General features: G+C 46.8%; 6 protein-coding genes across 6 annotated transcripts; 2 read left to right on the top strand and 4 right to left on the bottom strand.

Annotated features, from left to right (window-relative positions):
• Positions 1–1,167: 1,167 nt before the first annotated feature.
• Positions 1,168–2,281, bottom strand: POJ06DRAFT_246180 (uncharacterized protein). The gene is made up of 2 exons (XM_056186753.1): positions 1,881–2,281; positions 1,168–1,825 (listed from the first exon to the last, which is right to left on the bottom strand). The coding sequence occupies exons 1-2, from the start codon at positions 2,212–2,214 to the stop codon at positions 1,314–1,316; spliced, it is 846 nt and encodes a 281-aa protein (XP_056046413.1). The 5' UTR covers positions 2,215–2,281; the 3' UTR covers positions 1,168–1,313.
• A 117-nt stretch (positions 2,282–2,398) lies between these two features.
• POJ06DRAFT_246179 (WD40-repeat-containing domain protein) lies at positions 2,399–3,782 on the top strand. Its single transcript, XM_056186752.1, has 3 exons — positions 2,399–2,794; positions 2,844–2,943; positions 2,993–3,782. Exons 1-3 carry the CDS (start codon positions 2,485–2,487, stop codon positions 3,666–3,668), a joined length of 1,086 nt encoding a protein of 361 aa, XP_056046412.1. The 5' UTR covers positions 2,399–2,484; the 3' UTR covers positions 3,669–3,782.
• Positions 3,783–6,708, bottom strand: POJ06DRAFT_246177 (uncharacterized protein). The gene is made up of 3 exons (XM_056186751.1): positions 6,539–6,708; positions 6,162–6,484; positions 3,783–6,102 (listed from the first exon to the last, which is right to left on the bottom strand). Exons 1-3 carry the CDS (start codon positions 6,661–6,663, stop codon positions 3,800–3,802), a joined length of 2,751 nt encoding a protein of 916 aa, XP_056046411.1. The 5' UTR covers positions 6,664–6,708; the 3' UTR covers positions 3,783–3,799.
• Positions 6,709–7,294: 586 nt separating this feature from the next.
• On the bottom strand, positions 7,295–8,987 carry POJ06DRAFT_246174 (BAR domain-containing family protein). The gene is made up of 4 exons (XM_056186750.1): positions 8,741–8,987; positions 8,547–8,629; positions 8,377–8,419; positions 7,295–8,255 (listed from the first exon to the last, which is right to left on the bottom strand). The coding sequence occupies exons 1-4, from the start codon at positions 8,882–8,884 to the stop codon at positions 7,605–7,607; spliced, it is 921 nt and encodes a 306-aa protein (XP_056046410.1). The 5' UTR covers positions 8,885–8,987; the 3' UTR covers positions 7,295–7,604.
• A 1,522-nt stretch (positions 8,988–10,509) lies between these two features.
• Positions 10,510–13,079, top strand: POJ06DRAFT_246171 (Oxoglutarate and iron-dependent oxygenase degradation C-term-domain-containing protein). Its single transcript, XM_056186749.1, has 3 exons — positions 10,510–11,322; positions 11,372–12,719; positions 12,778–13,079. Exons 1-2 carry the CDS (start codon positions 10,576–10,578, stop codon positions 12,656–12,658), a joined length of 2,034 nt encoding a protein of 677 aa, XP_056046409.1. The 5' UTR covers positions 10,510–10,575; the 3' UTR covers positions 12,659–12,719; positions 12,778–13,079.
• Positions 13,080–18,918, bottom strand: POJ06DRAFT_246169 (uncharacterized protein). Its single transcript, XM_056186748.1, has 13 exons — positions 18,755–18,918; positions 18,456–18,693; positions 18,106–18,409; positions 17,968–18,057; positions 17,759–17,911; positions 17,586–17,702; positions 16,853–17,527; positions 16,378–16,803; positions 15,974–16,325; positions 14,179–15,913; positions 13,454–14,129; positions 13,311–13,396; positions 13,080–13,257 (listed from the first exon to the last, which is right to left on the bottom strand). The coding sequence occupies exons 1-13, from the start codon at positions 18,805–18,807 to the stop codon at positions 13,192–13,194; spliced, it is 4,971 nt and encodes a 1,656-aa protein (XP_056046408.1). The 5' UTR covers positions 18,808–18,918; the 3' UTR covers positions 13,080–13,191.
• Between the last annotated feature and the right edge of the window lie 182 nt (positions 18,919–19,100).

Genomic DNA, 19,100 nt, shown 5'->3' with positions numbered 1-19,100 from the left:
GTACACAGCCTCAACCTTATCGTCGACCGGCGGCCTCCTCGCAGATAGAGATTTGTGTCATAATAAATGGCATGCAAGCCTCCATGACTGTGAATGCCTATCTGCCACTTTCAACATGAGGAGAATAATTCACCCACTTTCATATGGCAGTTTAAGCCGGTGATTTAAATACTATTCAGCCGTACACGGTTTAACGAGCTGCGGTCGAAAACACTTTCGAAAGGCTGAAACAAATGTCAAACTGTCGGGCAACCCGCTGTCAAGCGAACGTAATGCGTTGCCAATTTGCTGTCTTAACTGCACCAAAGCCGAGGTGTACTTACAGCTTCCGTTCCTCATTGCTCGCTAGTCATTCGCCATCCGTGATCGGTTACGCTAATAACAGCCCAAGCGACTAGTCATTAGTTTTCTTTAACCGTAAGAGGATGGGGTTCGATGAGCATCTCGACTTTCTACGTCAAGGAATTCGCATGTTCAAAGCACTCGGCGACATATTGTACCCCTAGACCAAGTCGTTGGCCGAGTATGCCGCACTTAGTTCACAGCACGCGCTATATAAACAATACTGTAGATAGTTAGTCTAGATTCCTGCTAACTCGCTATCATACGCAATCTGAATCCTAGCGGCCGCAGGCTCAATAAGAACGACGTCGAACCTCTTCTGTCTACTCCTATCTATACACCGGTCCCCAAGATAGGAGATCGAACAGTGCACGCGGCGGGTGGCGCACTTGCATGATGCCTCGGCTAGTCAGCTTGCATTGGGGTGCGGCAGAGGGGCAACTTGCCAGACAGTCCAGTACCGATGTCAGGTCAGGTCGGCCCCGGATTGGTGAATTGTTAATTTGGCACTCATAACATTAGCCGCACGATAAGGATTGCAGATCTTTGAGGGTCTAGTACCCTACGATCCGCGAGCAGCACTAAATGGGATCAGAGGCCAATCATACCGAAACGCACCATTTTGCGGCGTAATTGCGATATGCTCCGGAGTCATTTTCCACACTCGCAATATATACTAGACTGTTAAAAAATCATTTTAATCTACAGTGTTAATGATCCCGAAGATTTCTAAGGGTAGAGTCCTAGAGATATCCTTCCAATCATGCCGATAATTTCTATAATTTTCGAGTTTTATTTGGGAGCAATACTGTACCAACAATTTGTAGTCTATCTCCTGTAAATAAATAGAATATAGTATATACTTTTGCGAATTATGAGTTAAAGTTCATAGCAAGAAGTACCATAAGCATCGCTATAAAGTACAGACGTCCAATGCGTCCCACAGAGCAACGTAGCAAGAAAACCTGTAGTTATTTTGGAAAGACAATATTGGGGTCGATATTCAAAACTCCAAGCATCATATCCATAGTGAACTCCTCGTCTCCATCGTAATTGACTGAGGCGCCATTAGCCTTCTTTCCGTCGGCAACTACATCGTAATCGTACTCGTCCCGCAAGCGCGCCAGCTCATCTTCACCGACGTCTTCGACTCGTCTCTTCTCTTCGTCGTCGTCATTATCGTCATCAAATCCGCGTCTCTTTGTCCGTCTCCGGAACTCGGCCACACCGCCCATCTTCGCCACCCGCACCTCTGCGAGGTCAAATAAATACTTCGCCGCATTCTGGGCCGCCGCGCGCCATTTGTCTATCAGTACCACTAGATTTTCATCCTCAGGCACGACATTTCCGTCTACCAACTTGGTAGTCGCCGACTCGTACTTGTGGGCTTGTTGGCACTGAGTAATTTTTTGACGCATCTGGCGTAGAGAAATGTCCAATGCGGATTCTTGCTTGACTAAGACAGGATCAATCGTTACGCGTTCTATCAATCCAAATTAGTGACTTTCGTATAAATTGCTGCTCGCAAGTGGATAAACCGTTCTTGACTCCTGCCAGAAACTTTTCTCGAAATTGGCAACTTTTGTGAAGCGGCGAAGTATTCGGCGATCCGTTCACCGACGACGAAAACAAGCCCATGCGTTTAAGCGGACTGCTGGACAGATTACTAGTTGCGGAGTTTGGTTGCAAATCAAATAGACCAAGCGGCGTTCTAACGTCTTGTTGTATCTTGATGGTTTTCGGACTGTCAGTTCGGCTATCATCGTCGCCATGAAGCCGTTTGAGAGGTGACTTGAACGGTTTCGCAAGCACCACCGTGCCTTTTGTTGGCTTAAACTTTGTCGGCGTTGTTGGAGGGACGTAGTTGTCCATAATTGATGGTGGGAATAAACCAAAGTGAAATTTGGTTTCCGGTTAGTAATATCAAAGTCGCGTCATGCTTGCGACGACGCGTGTTTGTTTTCTCGTGTGGCTTCGACCCCTGAGGGTCAGCCACGATGTGGCAGTGACTCTTCTGGAGCCGCACACTTTTTTCTTCTAGGTTTGATGATTTTAACGCATTGCCAGTGTCCCCTGAAACCGATTCCGCTACGGGCAAATTTTGCTATAAGTTTTAGATGTCTTAGCGGCAATGCGATTACAATGTTTAGTAATAAGTCACCGAAGTTTTCGCGAGGAAAAACTGTTGGGCATTCGCCTGAGTACGTGTACACTCTCCATTCGCTGACACCTTCTCGAGTCCTGTCGTCACTCTCGGACAGATCCTTACGGGTTTTTGATACTGGATCAGGCACAAATATTGCAGAAATATTAAGTTTTGCGAATGCACACAAGTCAAATATATCTGGGGTGAGCGTTATTGATAGTAGCACGGCCGTGACCGCTGGCGAGGATGGTCTCGCGAAGGTGTGGGATTTCCGAACGAACAAAGCTACTAGCGACTTAAATCAATGTGCGGCAATAATTGAATTGTATGTGAAACATGTGCTGACATAAAATAGCCACAGGGGCACCTTTACTGTCAATTGCTTACTCAAAGTTAACGAATACGGTAGCCTCCGGTACGGAACTAGTTGGGCAAGATGCTAGGGTCGTGTTATGGTATGTAGTTACATGTTATGGCTCGGAGCACAACTAATATATCGTGCAGGGATTTGAGGCATGCGCGGAAACCAGTTAGAGAATACATCGACTCTCACAATGATGACGTCACCTGTGTCGCGTTTCACCCGACAACTCCCCATGCCCTTCTCTCAGGTGCAACAGACGGTCTCGTCATCCGGTATGACAGCGCGATTTCCGACGAAGACGATGCAGTCATGCAGGTCGTGAACCACGGTGCTTCAATCCACTGCACTGGCTTCTTTGGCAATGATATCTATGCTCTCTCGCACATGGAGACTTTCAGTATATACCGGCCCACAGATAAAGATGACGAAGCAGAAGAAGATAAACCGGAGAATCAGCCTACAGTTTTCGGCGACGTCCGAGAGCCATGGGGCTGTGAATATGTTGTTGACATCGGCAAGGGCTATGCAGCGGTAGGCAGTAATTCCGAGCAGACGCTGTCCCTGATCCCCATGAAAGGAGAGAAAGTACTCTTGGAAAATCGGATTGATCTACCGGGAGCACATGGCGAAGAAGTTGTCAGATGTGTGCTTGTGGACGAGCGGAATTCAAGGGTATTTACGGGAGGTGAGGATGGTAACATTTCTGTTTGGCAGATGGAAGGACATCGCAGCGAAGATGACGGCGAATGGGCCGAAGTCAGCAATGATCGCAAGAAACATAAGAAGCACAAGGAAAGGCGGTTCAGGCCGTATTAGCCTTATCTGTAGTACAATTTGCGGGAAATGAAATGCAAAAAATCATTAACTTTTGATAATTACTAATGTACAAAAACGCGTGAACACCAGTGACTCAAGCAAGCAAATAAAGATCTATACAAATGATGCATTTACTCCTCCTTTTGGCCAATCACCTCCAGCAACTTATCAAACACGCCATCCAAATCGCCAACCGCGTATTCCGGACCAGCGAACACTGTATCGACAATAGTCGTCTTGAGTACAACATCAGGTTGCGCTGAACCTTCAGGTATTGTAGTTGTCTCGGTGGTTGACTCTTTGGCAGGGATCGTGAATTTACCTGACTTTGGATTCAATATCGCAGTGGAACCTGCGTCGGGCACCACGTCAACGGTTATCTCTGCTTCAGCAGCGGGTGCCTTGTCGCCAACGTCAGCATCCTTCAATGGCTCGGCGCCAGTTGCCGCATCTGGTCCTGACAGTGTATATATTGTCTTATCTGTATCGATAAACGTAAATTTTTGCTTGGACACAGATGGTATACTGTGGACAGCTGCAATCGGTCGAGAATGTTGGGCGACGTGCAATGGAATGGGCGACTTGTGCGAGAACAAGTATACATTCGACAGTAACGCCAAACCGGACTTTGCTTTGGAGGCGTAGTTGATGGCAACCGCGAATGATGATTCACCGAACGCAATGAGTGCTTTGCAACCTTTCGGAGTGTAGCCGATATTGGCACTCCAAGCGATATCATCGCGTAGAATGTCGTAAACTGTCAATTGACGTTCAGACAACACGATGATAGAGGTGCCTATAAGACCAAGACCGCGAACGGGTGACCCAATAATGCCTGAAAAGCATCGAACGGCTTCGAATGATCCTCCTGATTTCTCCGTGGGAACTGCGACAACGTAAATATCAAAGCCTGTTCCCAAAAGTACGATGCTTGCGTCAGATGCCCAAGCTAGAGACACATCAGGTAGCTCCCGTACGGAGTCTGCAGAGAAATCTAACGACGATTTACTAATTGAAAATTCGTATGATGGATCAATGATATGTCTCGCTGACCATTCGACTTGTCGCGACCGCACTTGTGGAATGCGGGGCCTCCAAAGTCTAAGACCACGACCGTGGCACGCGGTGATAAACGCATGTCCACGGTGATACGCTTGCGGGGCCGCGACGACAGCTGCAACAGGAACATCTGATCCATGCGGACTGGTAATTTGGCTTACTAGCTTCCATCCCACAGCTCCCTCGTTACTGGCACTATCTTCAGCCCAGAACTTCAGGTTAATCTGGACGTCGGATTTGGAGAGCAAATCGTCAATAGGCTGTGTAGTTGTCTCATCCACGGTCGCCATCCATTGGCTATCAGCCGAGAGACATAACTGGGTGATAGTCGGATCCGGAATGGCCTCTTCGAACAAAACTTTACCCAATTGTAAAGTTCGAGCGACGGATTGCACGGCCACCTGCTCACCTCGTAGCGGATCGTAGATCTGGATTTGCGCATCCGTAATAGTGGGGAAGTACCAATACAGGTGAGGCTTCAATGATTGTTGCTGCGCATGTGGTGTGAACTGATGAATCGCGGAAGGGAAAATTGAGAAATTGGGTAATGATATCTCGGCGCTATCCAGTATATTTGAAATGAACCCTTTAGCCCGCTTTGCTTCTTCGCTTAGATTTAGTAGCTTAAGCGATGCCGAGCTCTGCGGCTCCTTTGAGGATATATTGGCTCTAGCTAGAGATAATGGTGGAATGTCATTGTAGGAGGCATTGATGCTCGAGACTCGTAACCGGGCATCCAAATCTGTGGCTGCCAGCAGAACTATATCTTCATTGTTGTTACCTAGAGAAAGTGCGTATGTGGTGGACGTATTATCGACGACGATGTTTGTGATTGGACCCGGAAGTCGGGGCAAAAATTGAATATTGCCTGTATCGAGTTGCCAAAACAGGAGCACCTTCTCATTTCCGCCAGAGATTAAGTAATTTCCATCGAGTGAGAACGAGAGAGCACGCACGGGATCCAGGTGCCATTTTAATGTCCGGATAACATGAGCCTTGGAACTCTGTCGGTATTCTAACCGGCGCTCATTCGTCGATTCAGCGTCGGTGACAGGATAATACAAATCTATAACACCTGTCATGGATCCAACAGCTACGACACCGCTGTCAGAAACCGCGATTGTTGACGAGCTACGGGCTCGCTCGATAGTCGTGCTGACAACTGTCTCGAAACTTGTAGGATTGCCGAATTTCCCCACCGTCAAGACCTCAACTGAGCCAGATCCTGCCTTTTTATAGTGCTTAGATAATTGCGAACTTCCCAAAATAAAATGGCTCTTCGAGTGTGACAGTGAAATGAGACTAGCTTTGTTGACTTGGAGCAGAGTGGATGGAGGACTTGATCCGTCGGCCGAAACTCGGACAATTGAAATATCTGAATAATGTAGCGTGTTAGCATACCGACAACGTTTAGTATAGTAAGCGCACTCATACCTGAATCGTGTACGCCGTCCGACACTGCAAGGACGAACGTCTGTGCCTGGTCCACAACCCCCAAGATCTTGTGTATTCGTTGTACTCCCAGACCGTTCAAGTTGATACTCTTCGAGCTTTCGGACTTCCAGTCCACAGATATGCAAACACCATTCCTCATTGCTACCCAGACCTTCGGAAATCCTTCGCTAGTCAACTCGGCCGACGAATCGACGTAAAGATCGACTGCCATGGAGGCCCCAACAATAGGAACGCGGACTACGCATTGTCGAGCAGGAAAAGCGTAAAGACGAATTTCGAGCGCATGAAGCACGACAAGAAATCTATGTGAATGTCAGCAAAATTAGGAGTCAAAACTAATAATCGCTCGAGCGAACCTATGATCATCTGAAAAGACCGGCGCCACATTTGCCAATGCACCACCTTGTGGAGCCGATAATTTCCAAATTTGTTTCTTAGACCTTCGCCGTCTTCTATTCTTCAAATCTTTACTTTCAGTCATGCTACGCTGCTAACAAAGAAACAAAAGGTAAACCAGAATCTGCGAAGATTGATAAGTGCGTAGGACGCGCAAAAATTTTTGGAACTCCCAATGTTCAAGACCTAACCCCTCCGTAGCCGTGCGGCTCAATTTGGGTGCTTAAAGATGCTATCACCGCCAACTCACTACTATTTATTGAAGCGAATTGTCACGTGCCGTCTATTTGCTCCAGTAGACGTTGGTTGCTGCATTCGACCTGATCCGATATGAGATTCTTGGAGGCCTGTGAAGTGTGAATCATTCAGCTCGTGGCATTCATGATGCCCAGGTACTGGCCGATAACTGCAAATGTTATAACTGATGGAGCAGATCAATCGATTCGAGGAACTGTATCCATTGCGACTTTGCGAGGATATCGCGGAGAGATATATGAGGCGTACGCTTGGTGTTGGACTGTAAACCTATCATCGAGATCGGACCATCCTAGCGCAATTTGTCCGAAGAACAGGGAGCGGTGTGACTGTGATTGTCTATGCTTTAACTGGTGCTGTCCTCGTACACAAAAGGCAGGTGGGTGGTTTCCTGTGCATTACCCCATTTATTATCAGAACGAAGAACGACTACCGCAGCTATGGACGTTGCAATTATGATCAGCAACTACCTTATATGTCGCAAGGCAACATTATTCTGTACTATATTACGTGTGTGTTTAACAAAAACCTTCAAAAATACAGAGTATCCCTCCAAATCGCGCATATCCCGAACCAGAACCGTCAACACGCAGAAACGCTTACTTATCGCAATATATTGTAAACATATTTACTGTGCCATTGCAAGACAAAAATACCGTCCTATACTAAAAAGCATAAGAAAACCAACAACCATCGTTAACATTCATTTATATATATGGTCTCACAAGTAAGGCACGCAACCTTATCTAAACACACAATCGAGAACCCGAATTATGAGGTGGCCTCGCGGTACTTGGCTTCTTGTTCGACCTGCAACTGGTCAATCTCAGGCGCGAGCTCAGACAACATTTCAAAGGCAGCCTTGTGGAATGCGAGCTGAGCAGCGATCAAGTCGGTAAGATTGCGCAGGGGCTCTGGGGTATCGAGCACGTTCTTCATCACAGAGACAGCCTCCTCAGTCGCGGCGACAAACTCATCCTCAGCCTGTTCGACTTCAACACGGGCGGCATCCTGCTTCTCTGGCCTCGCGTTCCGCGCATCAGTCTTGGCGGCATCGAGGTTCAAGCGCGCGTTGGTCACCTTACGGCGGGCACGGTCGGCAAACTTGAGTGACGTTCCAAGCGTGTTCTGGAGTGCAGTGTTGAACCGCGACGTGATGAGCGAATCCTGAGCGAGCTGAGCCTCTCCAACACGCTCTTCTGCAACTGCATACTTCTCAAGCGCGACGCCGAGTGGGTCTGTGATTGGGAGTTGGTGTGCAGATGCAAGAGCGGCGCGGGAGATCGCGTGAGCAAAAGTCTTTGGCGCGTGCTTTGTTGGAGAACGAGTCAATGCTGCCTGAGCTTCGGCTGCAGATTGGGCCTGTGCAAGTGTCTGGACTCTCTCGGTCACTGATCGGGAGAGGTCAACGAAAGATTCACGCTGATCATGAAGTTAGCAACTTACTCCCGCTCCTGACTCGAATTGCTCATAACACATCACCGACAGCCGATCAATGTCAAGAGCCAAAAGAATATCAAATTGAAGAAACAAGTATACTAACCAAGTTTGGAGGATAGTCATATCCTTCGTGCGAATATTGAGACCTATAAACTTGTTCAGCATTGCGTACGAACCCCATAATCATACAATCACTCAAGCAAAACCCTACAAAAATACCAGTGCTTTGATATGACACAACCAACGCAATGCCAGAATTAAAAATATACGTACGTGACGGCGAGCAACTTGTTGTGAACGGCCTTGAGCGCGTCGACGCGCTTCTCGAGCTCGAGATACTCCTGAGGCAGTTCCGTCTAAAACCATGTCAGAACACACAATCAAATACTGCGCGGTCAAGATGCCATAACAAGCACCAGATCACAGCCTACTTAATATTTGAAAACTCGAGAAAAGGGTTCACATACGATCTCATCAGCGTTGCCGAGTCGTTCTTGGATGAGCCGGCCGGTGCGACGAGCAAAGGGTTGGAAAGACGACGTTAGCCCACGGAAGGACTGGTTGACGGAATCCATGTTGATGCTTGCGGGGATCTTTTCGAAAGGATTCATTGGGGATGAGGACGATGGAAGGCGGATGGGGGGAAGTAGCGCGGAATGGAGACGAAATGTTGTTGAGCAATACAGAGCACAACGTTGGACGCAACCAACTCCTGCTGCTGTCCATCCTCTGCCACGTCCACCGCAGCCGTACACACCGCGCGGCTCAGCACCCTAACCCAAGTCGCAATTTTCCACGCATTTTCCAAGCATTCAAAACTGCCCCGTGGGCAACCACCTGCTAGGAATCTCATCACCGTGACATAAATCTCTGGATAGTATTGACTGACTGATTGACTGACTGACTGACGAGATGCACTCTATGACGCTATCCAAACGGTTCACGCGAGTTGCAGCGTTTAACCGCCATAATCAGATTAATTGCCCCGACTTTGTGTATTTCAAGCCAATAACTAAAACATTCGGGGACTATAAAAATAGGAAGGCAATGGCGTAAGATGTATCCAACAGTTATTTATATCCCTAAATAATCCCTACGAAACTGGCCCAGGCGGATATGGTTCACCTAAAGTAACTGCGGCCGAAACCACGACCTACATTATGGCATAAACACTAACCCGGGCTTCGGTCACTGACGATTTCGTACGCCATATGATGATAAACTATAGCTGTCGCTATTTATTGCTTTCACTCGGTGTCCAATAATACTACGAGTGGTGGCTGCGTATGGCGGCAGGCCAGATCAGCCTTAAAGTTGTCGTCAGGTTGCTTCAAAAATCCTCATGAGTTCTAATCCAGAACATTATAAGAATCGATAGAGCTTGCCTTGTCTGAACATGTCAATTCTGTTATTCGACTTCTTATAAAGCAACCCATTTATGAACGGACCACTTAAAAGAAGCTAAAGAACTTGCCAACACTAACACCAAATCCAGACTCCGTCAGTGACCGTCACAGGACACAAAGCGATCCTAGGCAACCGTCAATACCGGCCGTTGAGACCTTATTTCCCCACCAAGACAACGACGTTCTCATGTAACTGATAATAGGGGCAAAGATAGGATGCCACCAAAACCGGTGTACCGGCAGTCATCGCGGAGAAAGACATACTTACTTCTTAACCTTAACCCTTGCCAATGCTAGGGTTAGGGACAGAATACAAGATGCAGAAAGCTTCCTTCAACCGCGGCCTGCATCATCAATGACTTCTCCATAACCCTGGTGGTCGTCGTCCACAATGGACGCGCATCCACCAAAATATCCACGCAAAATTCCAAGCCGCGTTCACATCTAGCTGCATGACACTTGTTGCAGAATAGTACAGGATGGAGATGGTCCCTGGTCTCCATTTGATTTGCGTTGTGCGTGGATATGAATTAGGTCCCTAAGTACATTCAAACTCGTTAGAAGTAAAAACAGGAACCCCTTCGAGTTACCCATCTGTTGCTTCCCTCCTCGTCGTCTTCTCTCATCCCCGCCTCTGCTGTTGAAATTGTCCACCCACCCTCATCCTCTTTCTCCCCAAGAACCGTATTGACGTCATCAAAGTTTTAAGTTCATTACAGTTAGTTAGTTATTCTAATTCTAATTCTATTCCCAATCACGTGACATGTCTAAACCTTATTCTCAGTCATAGAGAATTAGCGGAGTAAAATTTTGATATCATCCCACTTTCTTATACACATTCCAACTGGTTCAAACTCCTCGCCCCCCTTAATATCTTTCTCCAAGAAACTGATCCAATGCGAATTTCGACAACTAACCCGCGTAAACGTCTGCGATCTGTTTCACCAGTCGGCTCCGGCGCCTCCGGAGTGAGTTCCGTTAGGGGATCAACCCCGTTGGCGATGCCGACATCTGACATATTTACGCCGGGACTTTTCGATATGGCGGCGCAATATAATGCCCAACACGCTGCATCAGGACCATACAAGCACTGTATTATCGATGAATTGGTATCTGACGCATTACTACGGCGTGTACGTCGCGAGATCATGACTCAGTTGCATTTCACTCCCAAAGAGACCGATATCTACAAGCTACACCAGACGGGCGACCTTCTCAACATATCAGGATTATCGTCCAAAGACCGAGAAAAGCTGTCCGCACTCCACGCCCTTCGTGACGCAATGTACTCGCCAGAGTTCCGTGAGTTCATCACAACGATCTGTGATTGTGGACCGTTGTCGGGACGCAAGCAGGATATGAGCATAAATTGCTACGTCAAGGGTTCGCATCTGCTCACACACGATGATGTTATCGGATCTAGACGCGTGTCATATATCCTATATTTACCAGATCCTGACGATAGAGACTGCGAAGTTCGAGGGCATGGTCAAAATATAGGGTGGGACCCGGCATGGGGAGGTGCCTTGCGGCTCTATGAGATTGACGCGAAGGGTGCTCCAAAGTCTGACTGGGACAAGGTGGTCCCACCTGCCTGGAATCAGTTGGCTTTCTTCGTGGTTCAACCTGGTGTTTCGTTTCATGTAAGTGTGTATGTTCCATTTCGGCTATCGGCCGCCTGACATCACGTAGGATGTCGAGGAAGTCATCTTCGACAAGCCGCGACTGGCAATTTCAGGCTGGTTCCATCTTCCACAGAAGGGCGAAGATGGATATATTGAGGGTCTGCAAGAATCTCTAAATCTGGAGAGCTCACGGGCTGCGTTGGCAGACGCAGCAGCAGCCACAGCTTCGGGATTAGGAGAATTGCCGTCTCCTTCTTTGAAAAGAATCCCCGATGCCTCCGAGAGCATTGATCCCACACATACGGCGCTTACGGAACAGGAATTAGCGTACCTTGCTGCTACCGTTAACCCAAAATATCTTGACCGTCACACCATGATTAAGTCACGCAACGAGTTTGTAGATCTGTCACTACTGGAGCTCGATAATTTTTTGAACGACGACTTCGCCGCAAAATTGAGAGAGCATATTGAGGAATTGGAGAAGAATCTCGTGCCAAGACGAGTATCCGATGCTGCGAAATTGGCGCCAGAGTGGAGTGTATCTAGACCGCCTCACAAACATCGATATCTCTACATTGAGTCGTCGGATAGATCCGAATCAAGCACGCCAGTTCATCAACTAGTAGATGTCGTCGAGTCGCCACAGTTTAGAAAATGGCTGACGATAATAACAGGAGTTGCTGAGCCAACTCATTCGAGGGTTCTGGCAAGAAGGTTCAGACGCGGGTTGGATTACACGCTTGCTACTACAAGTCTGAGCTCTCTGAACGAGAATGGAACGGCTCTCAACGATGGCGTCGCATCAGGTAGTGTGTTAGAAGCTACCTTGTGCATTACCCCGACAACAGGATGGGAGGGCGGTGACTTTGGTGGCTACGAACTGTATATGGAGGACGGAACCGCCAAGGATGATCAGCCTGAGCAGAGGAACAACGACTGTGGGGACGGTAAACAGGACGACCGTAATGTCAATGATGATGAGAACGATCCTGCTGTCTATCTCAGCGGCTCACGTGCAAAGAGACGGAAAGAATTGGAACAGCTACGAGCTGAAGATCAGCTATCAGTCGGTAACGACGACAGCTTTAGTACTGGTGATGACGATGCTAATGAGGTGGAATCATCTTCAGCTTACGAGAGTGAGGATGACGAGGAAGCGGAGGAAGCCGGTGATTCAGTACTTCTTACCAGTCAGGCGAAATGGAATGTCCTCACCGTTGTGTACCGTGACCCTGAAGTTCTCAAATTTGTCAAGTACGTAAGTCAGAATGCGCCAGGTAGTCGCTGGGATGTCGCCGGCGAATGGAAGCCTGGTGAGGTGGTTGAGAAGCAGACTGCAGATTCGAAAGATTAGCAGATCATTTTTGAGTACAAGACCCGTCCCTCGAAATGGTAGGAGTTGGTGGTTGCGCTTGGTATGTACTGAAAACTTATCCGGACATGTGCCATCATGTTCACAATAAATTTACTTAGAAGGCTCGAACGAACTACGATATTCTCCGCAGAAACTCACGCCGTATTAAGTCTCTCGGTAGCTGAGCAAGAATTGCGACAAAGACGCGAATGGCCACACTTGGCCTTGTTGAATTAGTCGATCGGCCTGGGCCAACCTTACCGTAATTCTTGACCTGCGAGCGCCTTCCCTTCTAGCCATTGAAGGAACATGGAGATGAAGGTTTTCGCCGGTGCGTGGCATGTTTCAACGCCTTCACTGCGGCCGACAGTATTTATGTATGCACGTTTCGCATATCCAGCTGTCAAATTTACAATCTCTAATTAAGTTTCGCTAGAATGTGCATTAAATATACTTCTATCTACACTTGTGTAATATGTACAATGAATGATTTTGTTTATATGCACATAATCGTACACGTTGTGCATTAAGGTCTATCGGCCAAATGAGAACGGCTGTCTGCAGAGTGGGCAAGAACTGGAATTTGCGCTCTGGAACCACTATTACATCTGTTAATTATCTGGCCAATATGCCAAGCAAGAAAACGTCATACCTTGTATAAACATCCCGCGTGGAATTTGTTCTTGCACGTCTGGCAACGCTTGTTGGGCAACGATCTGTCCTGGTGTAAAATTGAATCTGACAATCCATTAGAAATCCTCATAATTATTAGGTGTCCATAGAGCAACAACGTACAGCAAATAGCGCACTCAGTAACGCCTTCAAAATGCAGATTCACATTACGTCGAAACAGCACCAGAGCGTCCACGATATTGCCATTCTGAGACGTAATCACTGACTGGGATGCCAACAGCCACGCACGCCATTGATTTTCCTTGACACCAACTCTCTTGACGCCATCTACATGGACATCATGCAGCGGAAAATTGGTAGGGACACGGATAATCATTTCCATGGTCTGTTCGTCTATGGAATACACGGCCGTGACTTCATGCGTTACACGAGAAACTTTGACTTGTACATTCTCGTCCTCCGCCTCGGTCCCAGTCTCTGTCAATTTTGTCTGGACAGACTGTAGTTCTGCGTCGATTAAAACCGGTGAGAAATATTTCTGCGTGAAAGACTCCACGGCCAGACTAAGCTGTCGATTTCGAATTTCAGCCCACCATTTTCGAACCATAGAAGGGACATGATGGAGCAATTGGTAGTAAATATGAAGCAGCAACCACTGAAGCTCCTGTGACGGACTCTCCAGTACGTCGTCAGGATCAAATCGTGTAAACGGTAGTTTCGAGGCATCTAGAGGCTTGCCGGAAGTGAGAGATAAGAGGAACGACAGGAGATTAAGAATAGAGTCAACATAGTCTCCTTCCTTCAGGCTCTCTGCATACTTCGTCTTCAGTGCAAATGGCTGACCTGATTAGTTTTTGTCTTGAGAGTTAGACAGACTAGGCACTTACTGCATTCTCGAAATACTCGAAAATCAACTTCCACGAATATAGATACGCTCTCATCTCAGCGTCCAACATGCCACCCCCGCGGATCTCTTCGACTTCAGCGTCACCATTTATATCCTCAGGAATGCTCATAACCAATGACAAAAGTTCGACAGGCAGTTCTATATTTAAAACACCACGAGTATCAAGGGCAGCTTCAATCGCCAAAGATTCCTGTGTTAGGGGAATAATTCTGCTCTCAAGCTTAAGAATTGTTTTCTGCAGTGGCTCTGACTCAACTGAAAGTATCGGGAATAGCTGGGCGGGGTCAGATATCTTGTCAAGAGGAACTTCAATAATCTGCCTGGATAGTGCGCTGTCGCATAAAAGTCGCGCCTGTGAGCGTCGTTTTACATCCACAGAAGCAGCGAGAATTCGAACTAGAGCATCCATAATCTCTGAATCCTCCGCTAACAAATCCGCGATATCATCGTTCTGGTCCTGGTAAGACCTGACAAGTGCAAGAACTTTGAGCGTATGAAACAGTAGCGGCGTCACCTCGTCGCTGGTGAGAAATTCTTCGCAGATTGTCAACGATTCAGAAACAAAGTTGAACACTCGATACCAATGCTCTCCATAAAGACCCTTCACGACAGGAAGGACAGCGACCAATAGCTTTGCAATTTCCGAGCGTAGTGCCAAGTTTTCGGCCGAGCGTTCGCGGAAAATTTCCAAAAGACGCTTCAAAAGCATTATAGCTCTGTTTGGAGGGAAGGGTGAAAAGTTCGGATCGTCAATATTGTGCACGAGACTGTTAAGAAGAATAATCTTATTGAATCCTTCAGATGATACAGAGGCTGGACGGATACCAAGAATGTCACTGGCGATCTCATTTCTCAGACGATCTGTGGACGTCATGGCGCCAACGTAGTTTGACATCCCTTGAAAAATGGCAACACTAGCCAGTAAATCTTTGGATCTGCGCAGTCTATGCTTCTCAAAGAATTGTTCTGCATTTTTCAACTGAAAATCAGCATCCTCGACTAGATATGACACGATGTTCGCAAGCACACGCGCTGCGTAGAATCCGAAGACAGTTTGCTGCCGCGTGAATTGCCCGATTAAGGTGACGACGTCCTGCATAAAACCAACGTGATCTTTCGAGGAAGTTGTGACGTCCCTATGATTGCCGACATCGAACGTGTCCCCATCTATATCTGGCAATACAAATAATCCGATCTTACTCTCAAGTTGTTCATTCGAACTTTCAGTAAGTGATAACAGGTCATCCAAGCCTGAATACGAGAGATCATTTGCACCGAAGATGGGAGGCATTTTTCTAGAACCATATTCATTGATTTCATCCTTAGCAAGCTCTGATACTATCTGGAAAGAGAGAAACATATGAAGCTTGTCTAAATAAGGCAGATACTCAAATGCATCGGTCTTCCCAACTAAATCAAGAGCATAGGAGACCAGGCGAAAAAGTTTGATCTTGTCCTCTTCGCTTTCATCTTCGTATGCCTCTTGCCCATTGTTGTGTGATATGGACCTGAGACGCACATCACTGATCAGGAAAAGAGCGCCTGCTATGTTGTTGACTAGAGAGACAGATGGAGCAATTGGCTTTGACAGAGCAATTTCAAGTCTATTTCGCAACCGACTGCCTACGCAAAGTAGCTTCGGTGCGATAATAGACCTGGTATCCACATTAGCATTTCCCCAAAGCGAGATGCTTCGGTTCACGAGAGATTCGCAGCTAACATCAGATCAGATTCAAGCTTCCAGATAATTAAATATAACAGAAAATGCTTCGTACCTTGCCTCAGGGTCATTCTCAACATCAGTTACGATAGAATTTGCAAGAGACTCAAACAACGAGCTATCCGGTCTATCGTTAGTTTGAGAAATGTTAAGCTGACCCTCGAGACGCTGACGGATAACGTTGGCGGGGTCACTGGCATCTTCGATTGATTCTGCGAGCTGCCACAGACGAGATGCGAGCCTATTTCCTTCTTCTGTTTTGATGAATGCAGAAAGGATCTTGAAATTTTTCTGCGAGACCGGTATGAGGTTTTTGAAAAATATCTCCTCGCGATACGAATCGAACGAAGACATTTGAGAGAGTCGATTGAGTATCTCAATGGCTATTTGCTCAGAAATTGCATAACCTGAATACTCAGTCAGCATGAACAGTATCGATACTCATTTACAGGAGCTCACCTTCGCCTAACAAGCTAGCAACGACGACGTCCCAGTCTGTATCCTCACTATTATCGAAGATAACCTCGACTTTCCGCAGTATATACTCCTCCAATCGTTCGTATGGCACGACGCTGCTTTTAATAGGCTTCAGAGATGTTAATAAATTAATTAAGATTGTATCGCTTGTCTCTACCAACGACGGCACAAGAAGACTCTGGACGATTGACTCCCAGAGCTTACTTGCATGTGCAGTGTCATCAATTTGCTGTTCATAGTTTACCCAAACGTTGATTAAGTGCGCTGATGAAGAGCTAGATATTATAGCTGGAATCGTATTCACAATGAAGTCGTCAACGGACTGAAGCAAAGATTTATCGGCCTTGACGTATGAGAAGAACTCCTTTAGGAGACTTTCCAGAATATAGGCAGGAACAGGTAACGAACCTTGAGGTTATTAGAGCTAGACGCCACGAAGCTTCGCAGGGGAACATACCACCACAGCTCTCCACGGAACTCAGACATGTCTCTACTAATCGGCAAATAGCTGAACTGATTCCAATACGTTCCGTGAGCTCCTCTGGGACAGCAGTGACGCGTTTTGTCAGACTAATCCATCTGGTCACGGTTTCCTTAACATCAACTCCACTGCCTTCTGTTGTGTTCTCGACGGTCTTCTTCAATATTTCAACCGTTCTTTGCCAGAAACGTGAAGCAAATTCCTCGTGCTCTGGAATGATCTTCCGCAGATAACCCGTGAGCGATCTCGCTACGTTGTCTGTACTGATCTTCTTCCCTAGCGCGCCACTAATTAAAATATACTGATCAACAATGTCCATTGCTTTCGCCAGAGATGCCTCTTGGATCTGTGTAATTTCAGACATTGTACTAAAGTAGGCAAGAAGAGACATATAAGCATCAACCGAAGAATCGACGACCGTTCGACTTTCCATGAGAATGCCAGTGGTAAATGCAGTGGTTAGTTCATTTATTGGAAAACAAGAGAAGTCGTTGGTATCAAGAATAGTCGGGGGCAGATTTTCGATGAGTACTTCGACGTAGTGCCAATATCGAGGCCCGGCATACCGACTTCCCTGAGATATAAATGCCAGTAAAAGCGAAAAAGATGGCTCGTTAGTTTCGGAAGAAGGAGTCCAGGCGGTGGGATAGACTGCTCATTCGAGTTAGTAATGATGTAAATAAAATATCTATCGAAACAATCAACTCACATCTAGTAACTGTCACAAGGCATTCAAGATAATCAAGTACTGCGCCAGTGGGTATGTTCATCAGTCCGTTCGATATTAGATATCTGCCGAGATAGCGCGGCATGGCCCTCAGCCAGTCTGCCAGCAACTGTTAGTGATAATAAAGAATTTGGGTAAAGCAAGTATCAGGATACCCGTATAATTATATGCTACTTGAACAATCAAGCTAAGAGCTGCTCTGGAGAGATACGAGTCTGTACTTGTGAGTGATCTCCATAATGTCTCGGAGGTGAAAATTTCCGCGTAATCGTATTGCTGTTCCTCAATAGCTTCTGGCGAAATGCACTCTGGACACTCGTATATTAGAAACATTTCAAGTTATACCTCGAGGGATCATGCTAACCAAGTAGGTATGAGAACAATGAAATTCCGCATGCGACCTCACGATCGACTTTAGACTCAATGTCCGTCTGCGAGAAGTATTTCTCATCTGCTACAAGAGAATTAGACGAGTCGTCCCTTGGTTCGTCAATCAACATACCGAGAGTGTGACTATCCTTAGCTGTTAAGGCTTGCTTGACATAGTCCAGCAACTGCACGTGGAAAACCTGGAAGACTTGATGCCGCTTGGATTCACCAGTAAACACACTCTCGAAAGAGACCGTGGCGGTACGTGCAACAACTTTGTCGTTATCGTACAAGCCGCCAAGCCATTTCCCGACACTATCTTTCATATATTTGGCCGATTGTCGCTGAAATCGCCTAAAAAGATCGCCCTGAAGTTTATGAGCGAGCATCCGAAGTCTTCGTGAGAACTCAGAAGCCAATTGCGGATAAAATTGGACCTAACCGGACATTAGTACGGCCTAAGCCATGTTCAGATCAGCATACCCAGACAGCTAGAATGCTCTCTTCGACCACAGATTCTGGGTCTTGGAGGTAAGTAACGAGGGCATCCAAAGCCTTCTCTTTCGTGGTTGGATCACGCTTCTGCAACCCTTTAAAAATGACCATTAACTGCGGATTGTCAAGTATTGCCACATCTATATGGCTATGTCCAGGCTCTTCATAATATTGAGCCTTGGAACTGGCTTTGTAGGAAGCTTTTGTTGACCGCTCATTGTGGTGACTGCACAATACCATCTGTCAGAGGCAACTTTCAGCGGCGATTCGTGACCGTATATCCATACCTATCGGTGCGTCGAGGATCATTCTTTATTTTCAATTTTTCACGTTTGCTCATTTTAGCTAAAAGATTTCCTCTCTGGTGATGCTGTTTGCATTCGGAAATAATGGCTTCCCTTAAGCTGTCTCGGCTTGGTATGATGACCACACGGTGTCTAAATCAGTTTGCTCCCAATATTGAACTCAAGCGTCACACCCCGCCTAATATCTCGTACCTTTGCCATTACGAATAGCGACGGCTATCTGTGCACAGAATGAAGTATGGGCTTTATCTATACTGGGCCGAAGGGCTATTCTCTAATGATCTGCAGGTTCTTTATCGACGACCTTCCGGTACTGTTTCCGTATCCA

This window comes from Lipomyces tetrasporus (genome assembly GCF_029532465.1).
Source record: "Lipomyces tetrasporus strain NRRL Y-64009 chromosome Unknown POJ06scaffold_2, whole genome shotgun sequence".
Lineage (NCBI taxonomy): Eukaryota > Fungi > Ascomycota > Lipomycetes > Lipomycetales > Lipomycetaceae > Lipomyces > Lipomyces tetrasporus.
The sequence above is the reverse complement of the archived record's forward strand: the minus strand, read 5'-3'. Positions and strand labels throughout refer to the sequence as shown.